Below are 22,237 nucleotides of genomic sequence, written 5' to 3'. Positions count from 1 at the left end.
TGATACTACTGTAGCAGTATTGACTCAGGGGGGTGAATGCTTATCTAACAAAGATAGATTAGTGTGTTATTTTTCATATTTTTTTTCGGAGTATTTTGTGTGTCGTTGACAACAAAAAAACACAATTAAATCCATGTTAATCCCACTTTGTAACACAACAAAATTTGGAAAAAAGTAAAGGGGTGTGAATAGTTTCTGAGGGAAATGTATACAAAAACCGTCCTCCATGCCTCCTCACAGCCACCTCCCACCTCTCATTAAAATAACAACTCATACAGTAGTTCAGGCTAAATGTTTGGCTAAATGATGTCACCATACCTGTAACTGAGACGCAGCGCCAGAAGTTAGTTTAAATAGAAGACAAAATTCAGCCTAGGAATTGTTGGTCTTAAAGGCATTGCTTAGTGGACACTTTAAAAGCTGCTGATTTAACGCCAACAGAGGCTGGGGCTGTAGAGGTGTGTCTCAGCCTGCTCTCTCACTCTCTCTGAGCACTCCACAAGGAATACATTCAACTGTTCCTCCTCGAGTCGGACTCGGCAGCAGTTGGATGGCGTGAGCAGCAGAGCACTGCACAGGACAGAGCAGACGCACAGGACAGAGCAGACGCACAGGCAGCACACAGAGGCGCGCGATTAATTGACGAATCTAGAGGACAGGACAGGGCTCTGTCCTCCAGTAGCATCCTTTCGTTTCGAACATGGATTTGGAGACCAGAAGACACACTGAAATGCTTTTACAGCTAGCAGTCATTTTCTGCTGTTCATATGGGGCAATTGGAAAAGGTGAGCACCGTGTGTTTTCTCCACACACGCACACACCGTTGCCGACCTGCTGCTTGAGTGCATGGAGAGGGATGGAGTGGAATTTGCAGTATTGACATTTTAAAGACAATACGTTTTTTCTCAGCTTTGTGTAGCCTACTTTGCTTGTATGTAGTCCGTGTGATTTAATATAGTGGCTTATGTTTTACTTTCATTATGTCTACCTTGACGAGGGATATTCGCCAAAACTACTTTTTTTGACAGATTGCCACTGTCAGCAGTGACATTATTGCTATTTATTCGTTTGGACACCCACAATCCTCTGTAGTTAATGTGTTAAACCTCTTTTGCTGAGTGCTTAAATATGTTTTCCAGAATCCTTTATTGCCCATCCTGTCATTGATTAAACTGAGCTTTCCCCCTAGACATGTGTGTAGGATACCGGCCGTTGATTATGATGCTGCTTTCACTTGACAGAAATGCGCAGCATGCACATCCCGTGTGTCAAAGCGAAACATGGACTGGACTATCCGAGTTTGCAGTGCAGGGCAGAGCAGTGTACTACAATGTAGCAGCTGTTGTTATTATTATATCCCTGTGGTTAAGTGGAATGGTTATGGTATCAGTGCTTACTCCCGCAAATTGTACTTGCTACAACAAATACGCCAGTGTAAACAACGGGTAGGCTACATTTAGACAGTTCAAGATATACCATTCGATAAAGACTAATTTCACAAACATGGCAAATGCACATAATAGACTATAGTTTGAGTTAACCAACATCCAGATGGGAAATTGATGTATTATTTTCGTCCACTTTATAGGCTGGATTTTCCACATACTGTGTAAAATGCACTGAAGAAGGTATTTTGAACGGGTTTCCACCGAACGGTATGTGTGTGAATAAGAACGAACTGGTCTAGTAAGCTGGTGCGTAAACGAACCCTCTCTGTACATCAGTGCTGCGCACAGCACAATGTGATTCCTGCTGATTCCCTTCAAAGGTGGATGACTTCACTGAACCAGTGTGATTCACGAAGTGTGTGTGTGTCTCTCTCTCTCTCTCTCTCTCTCTCTCTCTCTGTATGTTTAAGCGAGGGAGCCATGTTCATTGCATCAATCTTAATGCAATACAAGATGTAGGCAACTACAGATGTCAAGAAAACAGAATTTCAGAGGCAATGGAAGATACAAAAACATTTTTGTGTGTGTGTGTGCGAGCTGTGTGTTTATGTGCACACACGTGTGTGTATGAGAGTGTGAGAGAGAGAGAGAGGTTTGGTGGTTGGAACTGTAATGAGATGCATCTGTATTGTAATTGGAGCAGATGGTTGTAAACTTTGCAAGCCCCTGGCCCTCCACTTCACTGCCTGCACTGCTCTGCTACTCAGTGCCCTCATGTCCCAATGGCACCCTATTCCCTATATAGTGCGCTACTTTTTACTAGGGCTCATAGAACTCTGGTCAAAAGTTGTGCAGTATGTAGGAAATAGGTTGTCGTTGGGGACACAGAGTCTGCTGCTGTTTCACAGACACTGCCTGATTCTACCACACACACACACACACACACACACAAACACACACACACACACACACAGACACAGACACACACACAGGCCTATTATAAGGGGTCAAACAAATTACAAAAATATTAGTGACATTCTAATTTAACGGAAATACACTTTATAGTGATATGCAACTTTGTTCTGCCTGACAAGTGCATATGTTGATGCTAATTGCTCAACTTTGTCCTCATTTTTTTGTCCCACTCACACACACACACAAACAAACAGACACACACACACACACACACACACACACACACACACACACACACACACACACACACACACACACACACACACACACACACACACAAACAGACACACACACAGGCCTATTATAAGGGGTCAAACAAATTACAAAAATAATAGTGACATTCTAATTTAACGGAAATACACTTTATAGTGATATGCAACTTTGTTCTGCCTGACAAGTGCATATGTTGATGCTAATTGCTCAACTTTGTCCTCATTTTACCTCATGCTTTGCTTACAGTTGAAGTCGGAAGTTTTCCTACAGTTAGGTTGGAGTCATTAAAACCCATTTTTGAACCACTCTACAAATTTCTTGTTAACAAACTATAGTTTGGGCAAGTCGGTTAGGACATCTACTTTGTGCATGACACAAGTAATTTTTCCAAAAATTGTTTACAGATAAATTATTTCACTTATAATTCACTGTATCACAAATCCAGTGGGTCAGAAGTTTACATACACTAGGTTGACTGTGCCTTTAAACAGCTTGGAAAATTCCAGAAAATTATGTCATGGCTTTAGAAGCTTCTGATAGGCTAATTGACATCATTTGAGTCAATTGGAGGTATACCTGTGGATATATTTCAAGGCCTACCTTCCAACTCAGTGCCTCTTTGCTTGACATCATGGGAAACTCAAAAGAAATAAGCCAAGACCTCAGAAAGAAAATTGTAGACCTCCACAATTCTGGTTCATCCTTAGGAGCAATTTCCAAACGCCTGAAGGTACCACGTTCATCTGTACAAGCAATAGTACGCAAGTATAAACACCATGGGACCACGCAGCCATCATCATACCGCTCAGGAAGGAGACACGTTCTGTCTCCTAGAGATAAATGTACTTTGGTGCGAAAAGTGCAAATCAATCCCAGAACAACAGCAGAGGACCTTGTGAAGATGCTGGAGGAAACCGGCACAAAAGTATCTATAGCCACAGTAAAACGAGTCCTATATCTACATAACTTGAAAGGCCGTTCAGCAAGGAAGAAACCACTGCTCCAAAACTGCCATAAAAAAGCCAGACTACGGTTTGTAACTGCACATGTAGACAAAGATCGTACTTTTTGGAGAAATGTCCTCTGGTCTGATGAAACAAAAATAGAACAGTTTGGCCACAGTGACCATCGTTATGTTTGGAGGAAAAAGGGGGAGGGCTGCAAGCCGAAGAACACCATCCCAACCTTGAAGCATGGGGGTACAGCATCATGTTGTGTGGGTGCTTTGCTGCAGGAGGGACTGGTGCACTTCACAAAATAGATGGCATCACGAGGGAGGAACATTTGGTGGATATATTGAAGCAACATCTCAAGACATTAGTTAAAGGAAGTTAAAGCTTGGTCGCAAATGGGTCTTCCAAATGGACAATGACCCCAAGCATACTTCCAAAGTTGTGGCAAAATGGCTTAAGGACAACAAAATCAAGGTATTGAAGTGGCCATCACAAAGCCCTGACCTCAATCCCGTAGAAAACCTGTGGGCAGAACTGAAAAAACGTGTGCGAGCAAGGAGACCTAGAAACCTGACTCAGTCACACCAGCTCTGTCAGGAGGAATGGGCCAAAATTCACCCAATTTATTGTGGGAAGCTTGTGGAAGGCTACCCGAAACATTTGACCCAAGTTAAAGGCCATTTTTAAAGGCAATGCTACCAAATACTAATTGAGTGTATGTCAACTTTTGACCCACTGGGAATGTGATGAAATAAATAAAAGCTGAAATACAGTGGTGCAAACAAGTATTTAGTCAAGCACCAATTGTGCAAGCTCTCCCACTTAAAAATATGAGAGAGGCCTGTAATTGTCATCATAGGTACACTTCAACTATGACAGACAAAATGAGAAAATAAATCTAGAAAATCACATTGTAGGATTTTTAATGAATTTATTTGCAAATTATGGTGGAAAATAAGTATTTGGTCAGTAACAAACAAGCAAGATTTCTGGCTCTCACAGACTGTAACTTATTCTTTAAGAGGCTCCTCTGTCCTCCACTCATTACCTGTATTAATGGCACCTGTTTGAACTTGTTATCAGTATAAAAGACACCTTTCCACAACCTCAAACAGTCACACTCCAAACTCCACTATGGCCAAGACCAACGAGCTGTCAAAGGACACCAGAAACAAAATTGTAGACCTGCACCAGGCTGGGAAGACTGAATCTGCAATAGGTAAGCAGCTTGGTTTGAAGAAATCAACTGTGGGAGCAATTATTAGGAAATGGAAGACATACAAGACCACTGATAATTTCCCTCGATCTGGGGCTCCACGCAAGATCTCACCCCGTGGGGTCAAAATGATCACAAGAACGGTGAGCAAAAATCCCAGAACCACACGGGGGGACCTAGTGAATGACCTGCAGAGAGCTGGGACCAAAGTAACAAAGCCTACCATCAGTAACACACTACGCCGCCAGGGACTCAAAACCTGCAGTGCCTGCTTAAGCCAGTACATGTCCAGGCCTGTCTGAAGTTTGCTAGAGGGCATTTGGATGATCCAGAAGAAGATTGGGAGAATGTCATATGGTCAGATGAAACCAAAATATAACTTTTTTGGTAAAAACTCAACTCGTCGTGTTTGGAGGACAAAGAATGCTGAGTTGCATCCAAAGAACACCATACCTACTGTGAATCATGGGGGTGGAAACATCATGCTTTGGGGCTGTTTTTCTGCAAAGGGACCAGGACGACTGATCCACGTAAAGGAAAGAATGAATGTGGCCATGTATCGTGAGATTTTGAGTGAAAACCTCCTTCCATCAGCAAGGGCATTGAAGATGAAACGTGGCTGGGTCTTTCAGCATGACAATGATCCTACAATGTGATTTTCTGGATTATTTTTCTCATTTTGTCTGTCATAGTTGAAGTGTACCTATGATGAAAATTACAGGCCTCTCTCATCTTTTTAAGTGGGAGAACATGCACAATTGGTGGCTGACTAAATACTTTTTTCCCCCACTGTATATCATTCTCTCTACTGTTATTCACATTCTTAAAATAAAGTGGTGATCCTAACTGACCTAAGACAGGGAATTTTTACTCAGATTAAATGTCAGGAATTGTGAAAAATTTGTTGAAATGTACACTGCTCAAAAAAATAAAAGGAACACTAAAATAACACATCCTAGATCTGAATGAATGAAATATTCTTATTAAATACTTTTTTCTTTACATAGTTGAATGTGCTGACAACAAAATCACACAAAAATTATCAATGGAAATCAAATTTATCAACCCATGGAGGTCTGGATTTGGAGTCACACTCAAAATTAAAGTGGAAAACAACACTACAGGCTGATCCAACTTTGATGTAATGTCCTTAAAACAAGTCAAAATGAGGCTCAGTAGTGTGTGTGGCCTCCACGTGCCTGTATGACCTCCCTACAACGCCTGGGCATGCTCCTGATGAGGTGTCGGATGGTCTCCTGAGGGATCTCCTCCCAGACCTGGACTAAAGCATGCGCCAACTCCTGGACAGTCTGTGGTGCAACGTGGCGTTGGTGGATGGAGCGTGACATGATGTCCCAAATGTGCTCAATTGGATTCAGGTCTGGGGAACGGGTGGGCCAGTCCATAGCATCAATGCCTTCCTCTTGCAGGAACCGCTGACACACTCCAGCCACATGAGGTCTAGCATTGTCTTGCATTAGGAGGAACCCAGGGCCAACCGCACCAGCATATGATCTCACAAGGGGTCTGAGGATCTGATCTCGGTACCTAATGGCAGTCAGGCTACCTCTGGCGAGCACATGGAGGGCTGTGCGGCCCCCCAAAGAAATGCCACCCCACACCATGACTGACCCACCGCCAAACCGGTCATGCTGGAGGATGTTGCAGGCAGCAGAACGTTCTCCACAGCGTCTCCAGACTCTGTCACATGTGCTCAGTGTGAACCTGCTTTCATCTGTGAAGAGCACAGGGTGCCTTGGTGTTCTCTGGCAAACGCCAAATGTCCTGCACGGTGTTGGGCTGTAAGCACAACCCCCACCTGTGGACGTCGGGCCCTCATACCACCCTCATGGATTCTGTTTCTGACCATTTGAGCAGACACATGCACATTTGTGGCCTGCTGGAAGTAATTTTGCAGGGCTCTGGCAGTGCTCCTCCTGCTCCTCCTTGCACAAAGGCGGAGGTAGCGGTCCTGCTGCTGGGTTGTTGCCCTCCTACGGCCTCCTCCACATCTCCTGATGTACTGGCCTGTCTCCTGGTAGCGCCTCCATGCTCTGGACACTACGCTGACAGACACAGCAAACCTTCTTGCCATAGCTCGCATTGATGTGCCATCCTGGATGAGCTGCACTACCTGAGCCACTTGTGTGGGTTGTAGACTCCATCTCATGCTACCACTAGAGTGAAAGCACCGCCAGCATTCAAAAGTGACCAAAACATCAGCCAGGAAGCATAGGAACTGAGAAGTGGTCTGTGGTCACCACCTGCAGAACCACTCCTTTATTGGGGGTGTCTTGCTAATTGCCTATAATTTCCACCTGTTGTCTATTTCATTTGCACAACAGCATGTGAAATGTATTGTCATTCAGTGTTGCTTCCTAAGTGGACAGTTTGATTTCACAGAAGTGTGATTGACTTGGAGTTACATTGTGTTGTTTAAGTGTTCCCTTTATTTTTTTGAGCAGTATATTTGGCAAAGGTATATGTAAACTTCCGACTTCAACTGTATCTTGTTAGCTGTATTCTAAATGTATCACCTGGCTGCTATCACCAGTCCATGGCCATCTGCAGATGGAGAAGACGTTTGCGTCACAAGGGCACCCTGTAGTGCACTGCCTTTGACCAAGGCCCATTGGGTTCCGGTCAAAAATAGTGCACTATGTAGGGAATATAGTGCCATTTGGGACGTAGCCCAGGACTTTGATGTTTGATGCATATTGACAGGATGTATCATCAAACAACTTGCTGGCTCATCATACACTGCCTGCACATGGCTGAGTAGTCCGTTCAGTAGTCTGTAGTTTTCATGAGAGGGCCGGACCTCCACTGTGAATTTCAGGCCCTGTGTGGCTCAATTGGGAAGAGTGGGTTGCTAGCAATGCAAACGTTTTGGATTAAATTCTCGTAGCTATCACATACACATATTGCATGAGTAGCTGTTAATTTCATCAGAGGGTCTGTATACTGTACTGCCTGTTGTGTAAGGATGCATATCCCTAATATATTCTGAGGTTATTTTCATGAGAGCATCTGCCCTCGCCCTCCACTGTCAGGTTAAGGTCTACTATATGCGGTTTGTGAGGTTGTCCATATTATACTGTATGCTGTAGAAGATGCGTATCTCTAAAATATTCTGAGGCTATTTCATGAGAGCATCTGCACTCGACCTCCACTATCAGGTGAAGGTCTCCCTGGCTGGTTATGCTGTTTATAGGGAAGGTGGGGGGGGGGGGGGGGGGTACTGCACAGTGTACTGTGTATTGTATAAGGACTAGAGTATCCCTAAATTATTTCTGAGGCTACCCTCTTATCTATGAGAGCATCAGGCTTAATCAGAGCTCTGAGTATTTTGATAGAAACCCCAAGACGAGAGAGAACATTACAGAAGCAGGGCTGTAGCCCCTGTAGCCAGGGGTAGAACCTCAGTAGTTCTCAGCTGGGGACCCACAGTTGACTGTTTATAGTTCACTCGTTCGAGTGACCCATTTTCACCCAGATTTTTTTTTTATGCATCTACCCAGCGTCCTTTACAATTAAGAGCCCAAAACACAGCTATGTGAATCACTTCTATTCCATATGGGATGAATAATTAATGAAGTTGATGCACAACTCAAGTTTGTTTTTTATATGACCCAATATATAATACGGTAAACACGAGACAAGTTTATATAATCACAATAATGAGTTGAGAAGGTGGACTTCTCTGCATTGCCCTGGTGATAAACCATGCAAAGAGCCTCTCGTAGAAGCATTGCTCTGTTAGCAGTGGTGGTACAGTACATTAGTTTACCATCTGTGTGTGTATGTGTGAGAGACAGAGAGACAGAAAGAGAGAGATGGGGAGAGAGAGAGAGAGAGAGAGAGAGGACAATATCTCCTAATCTCTTTAACAGCTCACAGTAAACAGACAGAAAGTGATTGAGAGTTGATAATCCTGCATCTCTCAACTCTCGTTAACACAAAACTCATATGAGCACCATCATTTTTTCATGGACAGATATAAAGGCTCCGTCCATCGATACAGAGTCTGTCCGTCCCCCCCTTCCCCTCCGTGGATCTGGAGTCAATGGAGCACTCCTCCTAATCATGGCCTAATGGCAGATTACACCATCTCACTTGCCAGACTCATGTCGCTCCAGGGTCTTTATTAAGCTTCATAACTGTTATGTCGGTAGGCTTTTTCGTCAGACTATACAGGCAACATAATGAATTACAGTGGAATACCTAGGATAGGATAAAGTAATCCCTCTCACCCCCCCCTCCCCCTGAAAAGATTTAGATGCACTACTGTTCCACTGGAGGTCATAAGGTGAATGCACCAATTTGTAAGTCGCTCTGGATAAGAGCGTCTGCTAAATGACTTAAATGTAAATGTAAATGTACAGTGGACCAGCGAGGGCAGGAGCATACCATTCGCGGAGATGCCCACTTTGGCTGTGAGTCAGCTGAACGTTTCCCCAAGGTGTTTAGGAACAAGCAGAGAGTTTGGCTTGTGATTGAGGCTGCAGGGAACTTTTTATTCCTCTAATTTAGACTGTTAGCATCCCAAATGCTACCCTATTCCCTATATTGCATTGCTTTTTACCAGGGCCCATAGGGCTCTAGTCAAAAGTAGTGCACTATGTAGGGAATAGGGTGCCATTTGCGACACAGCCTTAGACTTTCAGGCAATGACACCCTCCTCATCCACTCTACCTCGACTATTTCCCACAGACAGGGGTTATTAATCAATTAAATAAATATGCCAGGACTGGAAATTATGTATATTTGGCCAGTAAACCGACCAACCGGGTGCTTCATAGCTTCAAATGCAGCACACAGCTCTTTGCCTCATCGGAATTTATTCACTTTTCAATGAGCTGGTTGTTTGTATTGTGAAGAACATAAAGCAGTGAATAAAAGCAATTTGGTGCAAATGTCTGTGTGACGTACGTATTTCCCTGAAAAGCCCATTGTCCATTATGATTCATGAGAGAGGTGGCGTCTTATAGAGGCTGAATGACAGAAGGGGGAAGTGGATAGCGAGGAGAGAATAAATGGGCCTCATATTTCTTCTTTACTGTAATTTATGAAAATGTGTGTTGGAGAAGTCGAGGCATGAATTGGATCTTATGAAGTCAAGGTTGCACAATGGTAGCGGCGGGTAGCGCTGGTCGTTTTTACTGTGTGAACTTGAGGCTGGCTCTGGCAGTCATGAATCTAGGTTATTAACGGCGGGAGCAGTGTTTAAGCAAGGAAATTGACATAAAACGGCAGTCCATCTATCTTTGATTCTGACCCATGCAATTCTGTATTAGCTCAAGGCATCATTCTTCAAAAAACTGGAACCCTCAAAATGAACACATTCATCACACAGCCCTCGTCATCATCGTAGATGAGTTGGTACTGGACCAAATATCTGTCATGGTGGCACTGTTAGCACATGGTGTGTCCAACTGTGCTCTCAGTTTATGTTCTACTTTGCAGTCATAACTAGAATATTCAACCTTGCTTCTACAGATTAGGCTGGATTTGTTTCACATTCATACAGTCATCATTCAACACCTGATTTGCTTAGGCTTATTTTCCATTTTCACTCATGTATGTTACAGCTGTGACATTTGACAGGGTATGCTTTCTAAATGGCACCCTATTCCCTATTTAGTGCACTACTTTTTAACTGGGCCCACGGGAATAGGGTGCTTTTTGGGATTGGGACACAGACAGGGATAAAGCACGGGTGTGCTACCTCCCATTTAGCCATTTGCTATCATTCACCTACCGTTCACCCAGCAGCTATCAGTACTACACTCCTGTATTTGCAGTTGAGCTAGGTGATGTAATTTGTGAAAGCGAACCACTGTAACTATAATGAACCTGTGGCCAGAAAAATCTTTCAATCATCTTGTGTTCAACAACAACAAGGCTATTGTTACGTAGCTGATATTGTTCTTGTTGCCTGCTGTTGTTTGCAATGATTAAAGCATTGACCTTAAATGTCATGTCCAAGTCACCTGGCAGAAAGACATAGAATCATCAAAGTAATGATCAGATTGACAGATAAGTTCCTGATACAGTATCTGTTCTGTCATTTCTATTCATTATTGTAGGTAATTCCCACTGGCAATGGTGCCGTTCCACTGTTATCACATCTCACACCTTACTCCACACATTCCCTGACATTGGCAGAGAGACTGAGGGATCATAAATTGTGTCCCCAAACTCCCAGTGACCTCTGTGACCTGGCCACTGATAGGTTGCTAGGGTTAGGCTGGACAAACGACAGTACTCTGACCTGCTCAGGTCACACAGCCTCCTCAGTTTCTCTTCAAGTGGACATGTGTGATGGAGTGTGGGGACAGAAGTGAGTTGGTGTAACTATTGTAACTTGTGTGTCTATTGTTTACTGTTGTAACTATTATTAGTTGGTCATAGTAGTTGTGCTTTGTGTTATACAGTCCTTGCTTATGCTATAGTTTTATACACTCCTTCATTTGTCAATACCCTTATTGCTCTCATTGTGCTATCATATTGTGTACAGACTATTCATTGCATTCATGTCTGTTTACACAGAACCACATCCATCTCATATGTCCTCTGGAAATAAAGTTCCTTAATGTGTGTAACTCTCTGCGAAGTCCCCTTATTCCTCTGACCGGGAAACGTGTCAGTGAGTCACAGACCAGACCAACTGGAGAGCCGCTCTCTTTCAATTATTTAGTTTAGTCATTCGTATTAAAGGCTACAGTCAGGAAGGAGCCTTATGTAGAGAACAGAGTTTGACGTCCGAGGAGGTGTCGTGGAAAGACAATTTTGCACCTCTAGGAGGACAATGGAAGATAACAGGAATGCTTCTTTATTGTTAAAAGCATTGGTTTTAACATAAAACAAACATTTTATGAAGTTCCACTGTTGGAAGAGTTGTTGAATTTCATAATATAATATATGCCATTTAGCAGGTGCTTTGTTCCAAAGCAAAGTGGCTTAAAGGCGCTGCATAGTCAATGCGTCGGCTGCATTGACCATGCAGCATTTGCGGTGATACGGCCTCTGCAGAAGTCAGGGCAGAAGTTGAGCAGAGCTGTTGTGAAGGTATTTGTCAAGGAAGTGTATTTGTGTTTATGCAGGACCTCCCATGTCAATGCTCTACGGAGCATTGAGCTCTACGGAGCCCTCCACATTGTTACAAAATTTGTGAGGCGCACGGCGATGCGGTACAGAGCTCCATTTGTCTTCTGTCGCGCACAACCCTTATGGCGCCTCCGACCATGTTTTCAGATCAAGCAGTCATGCGTGCAAACATTTTACGCTCAGGTGGTCTCAGGAATCAAACCTACTATCCTTGTGTTGCAAATGCAATGCCATTTGAAGTTGATAAAAATGTGTTTTTGGTAAAACCAACACGCTGCGGGTCCAAAGTAGCCCCCTGAATGAGAGATGAGCTTCCCTAAATGTAACAAAAATCTAACTTAGGGGGTGATCTCTAAATAATGTTATTATGTACCCTGTTTGTTAAAAATACATATGAAAATAAAAGCTTTTTCCAAACTAAACGAAAACCACCCACCTCTGTGTCATGTGTCTGCACTTGTCATCTCCGGACAGTCCCATATTTCAGCTCCTTTTCAGGTGTCCGGACTTTTCTTTCTACAAAAAAAGGTCCCTTTGTCAGCAAGACGCATCAATTAATTCAGGCTACAAGAGTGCAGACCCAATGACAACTGCCAAATGTCATTACACTTTTTGGTGTTCTGTAACCGATTTCTCTTTCCATTCATCAAATGGTGTGAGTGCAAAGTGCACTGTCTGGATGCTGGAATTATTTTGGAGTGTACGAACAGGCTAATTCCCCCCCCAAAAATTAAGTGATTTGTTTGACAATAAGATGAAAACGTCATGACTGACAGTGTTCATACCTGATTAAAAGGTAATGCATTTTTTTTTACCGGTTAATTGCATGTCTTTACTATACGGCCATCACTATATATATAATTAATTTGCACTCTGAGAATCGGTCAGCGCATCTTGCCTTGCCTGGTGGTCACCCTCCGGCTCCCAGCCCTTCACTGACACATTCTGAGCTCGTACCCCCATTTCACTCCCCAGTGGTTCCCTCGGGAAGCCCAGGCAGCAAGGCTGACCCAGTGCCAAATCTAGGTCAGAACTTTAAAAAAGGAACCCTCTTCTTCCAGCTCTGTTCTCTTCTCTTCTCTTGAGTGCTCTACAAGCTCCTGGTGCCAAAAAGGTCAGGGGACTTCCAGATACATGGGGCCCTGGCTACCAACAGTTGGTTAGGCCTGTCGATTCCGCTCTTTGCCTGAAATTGTTCAGCATGTATTCTCTGTCTACACTGATGTGATACCTTTACTGTCTTTGTTGGACTGTCTGGGTAAGAGGTTGGGGGTTGGTAATGTGGTTTAGTAGAATGAGGTTGGCTCATTAAAGAGAGAGTCAAATATCCTCTCCCTCTCCCTCCCCTACTCTCATCTGCTCAATTCTGAGCATTTTGTAAACCGTACCTGAACACACCAAGCCCAGGTGTACCACTGCTCCGTGTGGAGGGCAGGCACCTAAATCTTTTATGAGTTACCTCAGGCTCCCCAAAAGACTTCATTTGTAAACATGACTGGGTGGTGAGTTAGTCTGACCTTCTGATGAGATTTCCGATCAGCATCATCATAGGCTCAAAGCTAAGCAGTGATCACGGCTACAGATAGAAACAGGGTTGTGGTTCAACAAAGACTCTGTGAACCGGTACCTTCTCGATCCCCTGAATACAAAATAACCGAAGGTAAGGAGAAGAGGGCGTACAGTACTCAGAGAGAACTATCGCCCATTGACTGACAGTCAGCCACAGTCTGTGCACCCGTGAATTCATATGTGTGTGTATTTGAGTGTAGTCTAGAATTGCCCCTTATAACCAAGTGATGGATCTAGAATTGGTTTCAGATTAATTAATTGAATACAGGGCATTACTCCCTATATTCGCTCCCGGGTTCCTCAAACCCCTTCAACACATGCACTCTCCATTCCTCATTAGCTCTGTGCTAGTATATCAGTACAGTACAGTGGAGTGGAATAGCACATCCAGGGGACCTTCTGTTTTAATGAAAGGCTTGTTCTGGATTGGCAAATAAATAATAATAATTACCTGAAGCGTATGGGCCTAATTACTCACTCCATGTGCCAAGTGGCTCCTTCTTAGCAGTAGAATAATATAGTACCTATAGTGCACTACTTTGACAGGGTCCCACAAGTAGTGATCTATATAGGGAACGGGGTGCTATTTGGGAGACATCTAACTGTTTAATGGAGTGCAGGCTGCCACTGACTATCAAAGTGTCACGCCCTGACCTTAGAGAGCCGTTTTATTTCTCTATTGGGTTAGGTCAGGGTGTGATGTGGGGTGGGCATTCTATGTTTTGTTTTCTGTTTCTTTATTTCTTCTGGAAGTGTAGCTGTATCTGTTTCAGGATTGGGCAATATGTTGTTTATACTGTATACCAGGGTATTTAGAAATGTAGTAGGATTTTACGGTATGATTTTAAATACCGTTTAATATTATAGTTAGTTATAAGCAGTGGCTTAGCACGTGCAAGGCGGGGGTGCCTCCAACCATTAAAACACACACACATATATATATATATATATAGAGAGAGAGAGAGAGAACACCTACTCATTCAAGGTTTTTTCTTTATTTTTACTATTTTCTACATTGTAGAATAATAGTGAAGACATCAAAACTATGAAATAACACATATGGAATCATGTAGTAACAAAGAAAGTGTTAAACAAATCCAAATGTATTTTATATTTGAGATTCTTCAAAGTAGCCGCCCTTTGCCTTGATGACAGCTTTGCACACTCTTGGCATTCTCTCAACCAGCTTCATGAGGTACTCACCTGGAATGCATTTCAATTAACAGGTGTGCCTTGTTAAAAGTACATTTGTGAAATTTCTTTCCTTCTTAATGTGTTTGAGTCAATCCATTGTGTTGTGCCAAGGTAGGGATGGTATACATAAGATGGACCTATTTGGTTTTACTTTATTTAAGACATGAAGGTCAGTCAATTCGGAAATGTTCTAAAACTTTGAACATTTCTTCAAGTGCAGTCGCAAAAACCATCAAGCTCTATGATGAAACTAGCTCTCATGAGGCCCGCCACAGGAAAGGAAGACCCAGAGTTACCTATGCTGCAGAGGATAAGTTCATTAGAGTTAACTGCACCTCAGATTGCAACCCAAATAAAATTATTCAGAGTTCAAGTTAAAGACATATCTCAACATCAACTGTTTCACAGGAGACCACGTGAATCAGGCCTTCATGGTCCAATTGCTGCTAAGAAACCACTAATAAAGGACACCAATAATAACAAGAGACTTGCTTGGTCCTAGAAACACAAGCAATTGACAATAGTCTGGTGGAAATCTGTCCGTTGGTCTGATGAGTCCAAATTTGAGTTTTTGTTTGATCAACCATGTCTTAGTGAGACGCAGAGTAGGTGAACGGATGATCTCCACATGTGTTTTTCCCACGTGAAGCAGTGAGGAAGAGATATGATGGTGTGGGGTGCTTTGCTGGTGACACTGACAGTGATTTACTAAGAATTCAAGGCACACTTAACCAGCATGGCTACCATAGCATTCTGCAGTGATACGCCATCCCATCTGGTTTGCGCTTAGTGGGACTATCATTTGTTTTTCAACAGGACAATGACCCAAAACACACCTCCCGGCTGTGTACGGGCTATTTGACCAAGAAGGAGAGTGATGGAGTGCTGCATCAGATGACCTGGCCTCCACAGTCACCCGATCTCAACCCAATTGAGTGAAGGAAAAGCAGTCAATAAATGCTCAGGATATGTGGGAACTCCTTCAAAGACTGTTGGAAAAGCATTCCTCATGAAGCTGGTTGAGAGAATGCCAAGAGTGTGCAAAGCTGCCATCAAGGCAAAGGGTGGCTACTTTGAAGAATCTTGTTGAACACTTTTTTGGTTACTACATGATTCCGAATGTGTTATTTAATAGTTTTTTCTTTACTATTATTCTACAATGTAGAACATAGTAAAAATATATATGAGAATCGAGAACCATGATCAGAGACAATGTCGATAGGGAGTCCATGGATTCGGAAGATGTGCTTCACCATGAGCTTGGCCGTCTTCTTGGCTGAGGGTAACTTGGGGAGAGGGATGAAATGGGCGGATTTAGAGAACCTATCCACAACCACCAGGATAGTGATGTAGTCATTAGATGGTGTAAGCCCAGTTTTTCAAAATCCAGGGAAATATGGGACCAGGGGCGATGAGGAACAGGGATGGATTGGCTGAAGGAGGCCAGACGGATCTTGCCGCGGAGTCTTATTCTGGGCACATACGTGCATGCGGCGATGAAGGCAGAGACGTCAGGAACCATGGTGGGCCACCAGAAGCGTTTTCGGAGGAATGCCAGGATTTGACGGGAGCCAGGATGACAGCTAAGCCTTTCAGAAATGAGCCCATTCCAGGACCTGAGACCGGGCCGAATCAGGGAAGAACATCCAGTTAGCCGGGCCGCCCACAGGGTAGGGAGGATGTCTCAGAGTCAGAGGGTGTGGCAGTGGAAGTGTAAAGGCGAGAGAGGGCGTTCGGCTTCACATTCTTGGACCCTGGATGGTGAAGTTGATCCTGGTGAATAACAGAGCGCAGCGGTCCTGCCTAGAGTTAAGGCGCTTGGCTGTGCGGAGATATTCTAAATTCTTATGGTCAGTCCACACCAAAAATGGATGTGCCCCTTCCAGCCAGTGCCTCCACTCCTCCAGCGCCATCTTGACCGCCAGAAGTTCCCGGTTCCCTACGTCATGTCATAGAGCACATCGTTGACCAGGGCCTGGAAAACAGTGGCAGCCCAAACGGCATGACCAGGTACTCGTAATGTCCACAGGTCATTTGTAAGGCTGCCTTCCACTCGTCTCCTTTGCGTATCCGAACAAGGTGGTAGGCATTCTGAAGGTCCAACTTGTAAAATATATTTTCCTCCTGAAGAAGTTCCGGAACCAGAGAGGAGTGGTAGGGGGTAACGATTATTGTCATTGAGGCCCCAGTATTCAATACATGGATGCAGGGTCTTTTCCTTCTTTTCTAAGAAGAATAACCCTCAGCCGACAGGGGAGGCAGAAGGGCAAATGCTCCCAGCAGCCAGAGAGTCCTCAATGTTCTCCTCCATGGCCTTAGTCTTAGGGCTAGACGGAAAATAGCCAGCCTTGAGGTGGTGTGGTGACCATGGTGTGGTGTTGTGTGGATATACCTAGCTCAGATACCAGAGTAGCGTCCATGAAACTCTCATCAGCCCCAGAGTCAATGAGCACCCGGAGGGATTTAGACCGGTCACCCCACAGCAGGATAACATGAAAGGGAGTACGAGTAATGGGAGTTAGAACATTCCCTGTATGACCCACCATGGTACTCTTACCTAGCTGATGAGTCTGGTCTTTCACTGGACGGGCAGATTTGTAATGCCCTGTAGCACCACAATACAGGCAACTGTTGGAGTTAAGCCTCTGTAGTTGTTCCTGAGGTGATAACCTAATTCTACCCTGTTGTGTAGGCACCGTAGTAAATAAGTCGCTGGTTCCTGTAGATTCCCGAAGGGGCTTGGGTGCCTTTGGATCCTCCCGGAAATGCAGGCCTCGGGGACTTCCGGGATTGTTTGGGGGCGAGCAAGCAGTCGTAGACAAATAAGTGGAGCCGAAAAACAGACCTCTCTCTCCTGCGCTCCTGTAGACGTCCGTCGATCCTTATTGTTAAGGCTATGAGGAAGTCGAGGTCCAGGGGTAACTCCCGAGCTGCGATCTCATCTTTAATCTCCTCGGATAGTCAATGAAGTAGGTATCGAACAGAGAATCCGGGTTCCAGGCACTCTCGGCAGCCATGGTGCGAAAGTCTACTGCGTAGTCTGCCACGCTAATGGGGTTCTTGGCGTAATCTGAGTATCTTTTGGGCCGCCTCTCTCCCAGAAACCAGAGAATAGAATACCTTCCTCACCTCCGCCAAATGAAGGAGGCAAATACCGCCGTAGCCCAGGAGAGCGCCCTACATTAGCGTTTTAAGATACGCTATTCTCGAACGGCCAAAAGGAATTAAGAGGGCTGCAGCTCAAAGGTGAGGGAGCACTGGGAAAGAAACGCCTGACAGGTTCCAAGGAGGGCGAGAACAGGCAGAAGTTCATTAACCTCTTCAGTCGACCCTCTACTTTTTTGAACATTTTGTTAAAAATCGCGCAACATTTCAGCGCCCTGCTACTCATGCCAGGAATATAGTACGTTCATATGGTTAGAATGTGTGGATAGGAAACCCTCGGACGTTTTTAAAACTGGTTAAATCACAACTGTGGCTATTACATAACGTGCGTTACATCGGAAAGCGCAGGAAAACCTGATCACAGAAAATGGAAATAAATATCCTTGCGCCACTTCCAGCAATTGTTAACAGTGAGCCGAATTAGATAAGACCGAGCATTCAACTCCCACAGCATCCCCATGTTGTCTAGAGTCTTGTGAATTTAATCATCTTTGATTCTTGGTTGAACCGAAAGAGGGGCACCGCTTACCTCCGGTCTCCGCCCAGATCATTCCGGAAGAGCTCTCTCCTGAAATTTTTTCCAAGACGACAGCTAATGATATTTACATCGCCTACGGATGATTTTTATCGCTTATTAACGTTTACTAATACCTAAAGTAGCATTACAAACGTATTTCGAAGTGTTTTGTGAAAGTTTATCGTCTACTTTTTGAATTTTAAAAAATGACGTTACGTTGTGAAATCGCTGTTTTTTCGTTTATCACACAGTCTACATATAACGATATCTTGGCTTTATATGGCCCGATTTAATCGAAATAAAGACCCAATAGTGTTTATGGGACATCTAGGAGTGCCAACAAAGAAGATGGTGAAAGGTAATGACTGTTTTCTATTTTATTGTGCGGTTTGTGTAACGCCGAAATGCTAATTATTTTGTTTACGTCCCCTGCTGTGCTTTTCTGTTGTAGTGTATTGGTGCATGCTATCAGATAATAGCTTCTCATGCTGTCGCCGAAAAGCATTTTAAAAATCGGACTTGTTGCCTGGATTCACAACGAGTGTAGCTTTAATTTGATACCCTGCATGTGTATTTTAATGAACTTTTGAGTTTTAACTAATACTATTAGCATTTAGCGTAGCACATTTGCATTTCCAGAGCTCTAGTTGGGACGCAAGCGTCCCAGGTAGAGGCAACAGGTTAACCAGGTCAGAGTCCAAAAGGTACAGGGCGGCAGGCGGGCTAGAGGTCAGGGCAGGCTGAATGGTCAGGCAGGCAGGCTCAGTGTCAGGGCAGACAAAAGGTCAGACCCGGAAAGACTAGAAAAACAGAGACTAGGTAAAACACACTGGTTGACTTGACAAGACGAACTGGCAAAAGACAAACGGAGAACACAGGTATAAATACACTGGGGATAATGGTTGACACCTGGAGGGGGATGGAGACAAGCACAAAGACAGGTGAAACAGATCAGGGCGTGACAGGATCAAGATCCCTGTTGCCTAAATTGGTATTAAATGTTTTTATAGTGCCTCTTTTGTGCCTCGGTATGGTACAGAAACGTATACCTCGGTATGGTACAGAAACGCTATGGGGGTATGAAAATCAGGATACATCCTAACTCTAGTTTGTTTGCCTCTGGTGATTATCAGTTGGTACACAGGCATATCTCAACACTGGAAAAACACACTGACACGGCAACTGTACAACACATGAAGCAAGATGGATTACAATAAAATACATTAGATAAAACATGCACTTAGATGAAAAATATGAGAAAGTGCAGCTTGAGGGAAATGTGACATCTTTGAGGAGAAGGGGAAAAAACATGCCAAATATTGGTGGAGAGTGTTGGCATTTTCCCCTTTACTGTACTTAATGTTACACATACGATATGGAATGCATTGACTGTTTTGTGTGATGGTATATGGTCGTTATTTATCCCTCTGAGGCGTTACTGCTGAAAGACCCTATCAGTGCCAGACCCGAGTTCAAATACTATTTGAAGTCTTTCAAATACTACTGAGCATTTGCTTTAGCCTGCCTGGCGTGTCAGGTGGTCGGGGTTTGCAGTTTTCAATATTTTCTATTGATTCTATTGTAGCAGGAAGCGAGCTCAAAAAAGCACATTTAAAGTATTTGATGTATTTTAAATAGTATTTGAATCCATGCAGGTCTGCTCATTGTGTTTTGTTTAGTTGCTACCCCAGTGCTCCAGCCCTGCAGAAGGACTGTGGTGTCAGTTACGGGGGAGAAATTATATTTTTAAAGCAGTAGTGCTAATAGTTTAGTACAGTGGCAAAATGCAAGCCGAGATCTACCCCTCTTTTTTAAACATGACTTAAAAAATGTAAGCCTATGCAACATTATCCAATTAAAAACAGTTCTGTAGCAATGAGGTATGTGCAGTAGAATATAGGTCCAATACATTATCGCTACACTACAGTTGAAGTCGGAAATGTACATACACCTTAGCCAAATACATTTCAACTAAGTTTTTCACAATTCCTGACATTTAATCTGAGTAGAAATTCCCTGTCTAAGGTCAGTTAGGATCACCACTGTATTTTAAGAATGTGAATTGTCGGGATAATAGTAGAGAGAATGATTTATTTAAGCTTTTATTTATTTCATTACATTCCCAGTGCATCGGAAGTTTACATTCACTCAATTAGTATTTGGTAGCATTGCCTTTAAATTGTTTAACTTGGGTCAAATGTTTCGGGTAGCTTTCCACAAGCTTCCCACAACAAGTTGGGTGAATTTTTCAGTTCCACCAAATTTTCCTTCCTCATGATGCCATGTATTTTGTGAAGTGAACCAGTCCCTCCTGCAGCAAAGCACCCCCACAACATGATTCTGCCACCCCCGTGCTTCACGGTTGGGATGGTGTTCTTTGGCTTGCAGGCCTCCCCCTTGTTCATCAAAGAGCGATGGTCAGTATGGCCTCAAGTTATATTTTTATTTTTGTTTCATCAGACCAGAGGACATTTCTCCAAAAGTACAATCTTTGTCCCTATGTGCAGTTGCAAACCGTAGTCTGGCTTTTTTATGGTGGTTTTGGAGCAGTGGCTTCTTTCAGGTTGTGTCGACTCAGGACTCGTTTTTATTGTGGATACAGATACTTTTGTACCTGATCCTCCAACATCTTCACAAGGTCCTTTGCTATTCTGAGATTGATTTGCACATTTCGCACCAAAGTATGTTAATCTCTAGGAGACAGAACGTGTCTCCATCCTGAGCGGTATGACGGCTGCGTGGTCCCATGGTGTTTATACTTATGTATTATTGTTTGTACAGATGAACGTGGTACCTTCAGGCATTTGGAAATTGCTCCCAAGGATGAACCAGACTTGTGGAGGTCTACAATTTTTTTCTGAGGTCTTGGCTGATTTCATTTGATATTCCCATGATGTCAAGCAAAGAGGCACTGAGTTTGAAGGTAGGCCTTGAAATACATCCACAGGTACACCTCCAATTGACAAGAATGATGTCAATTAGCCTATTAGAAGCTTCTAAAGACATGACATAATTTTCTGGAATTTTCCAAGCTGTTTAAAGGCACAGTCAATTTAGTGTATGTAAACTTCCGACTTCAACTGTATGGTTGAATTGCCCTGCCAGTGTTGTTCTTCTCAGGCCATTTTGAAATTATATATGTTTAAAAAATGGTTTATGATCACACTGGTAGTAGATCAATTGTTGTATTACTTGTGAGGCACATCTAAGTGAGCAAAATATTATGCCCAGGACGTGAGCAGAGCAACAGCCCCGACCCCCACTATTTCACCCGCCCAATCCCCAACCTGCGATCTAAGAGGTATGTATCAGATGCTCAATATGCTCTATTCACACCTACTGTGACGGTCTGGGCCCAAACCACACAAAAACAACACTAAAATATATGGAACACAAAGCTTTGACTATTTCATCCTGGATATAATATATAAAAGGTCTGAGGTCATCTGTAGTAACCATAGTTTTGATGTCCTCATTATTATTCTACAATGTAGAAAATATAAAAAATAAAGAAAAAGCCTTTAAAGAGCAGGTGTCTGGTAATGTATATATACACTGCTCAAAAAAATAAAGGGAACACTAAAATAACACATCCTAGATCTGAATGAATGAAATATTCTTATTAAATACTTTTTTCTTTACATAGTTGAAAGTGCTGACAACAAAATCACACAAAAATTATCAATGGAAATCAAATTTATCAACCCATGGAGGTCTGGATTTGGAGTCACACTCAAAATTAAAGTGGAAAACAACAATACAGGCTGATCCAACTTTGATGTAATGTCCTTAAAACAAGTCAAAATGAGGCTCAGTAGTGTGTGTGGCCTCCACGTGCCTGTATGACCTCCCTACAATGCCTGGGCATGCTCCTGATGAGGTGGCGGATGGTCTCCTGAGGGATCTCCTCCCAGACCTGGACTAAAGCATGCGCCAA

The 22,237-nt window shown here is 43.4% G+C and overlaps 1 protein-coding gene across 2 annotated transcripts in view; it reads left to right on the top strand.

The window, feature by feature from the left end:
* The first annotated feature begins 500 nt into the window (after positions 1 to 500).
* LOC115127026 (contactin-associated protein-like 4) overlaps positions 501 to 22,237 on the top strand; it is a 192,161-nt gene continuing 170,424 nt past the window's right edge. For both annotated transcript variants that reach the window (XM_029656678.2, XM_029656672.2), the window contains exon 1: positions 501 to 785. In XM_029656678.2, coding sequence (XP_029512538.2) covers positions 701 to 785 — 85 coding nt within the window. In that variant the 5' untranslated portion in view covers positions 501 to 700. The remainder of the gene's footprint in view (positions 786 to 22,237) is intronic.

The sequence above is a fragment of the Oncorhynchus nerka genome, linkage group LG4 (genome assembly GCF_034236695.1).
Source record: "Oncorhynchus nerka isolate Pitt River linkage group LG4, Oner_Uvic_2.0, whole genome shotgun sequence".
NCBI classification, from domain to species: Eukaryota; Metazoa; Chordata; class Actinopteri; order Salmoniformes; family Salmonidae; genus Oncorhynchus; species Oncorhynchus nerka.
Note: the sequence above shows the minus strand (reverse complement) of the source record. Positions and strands in the feature narration are given on the sequence as shown.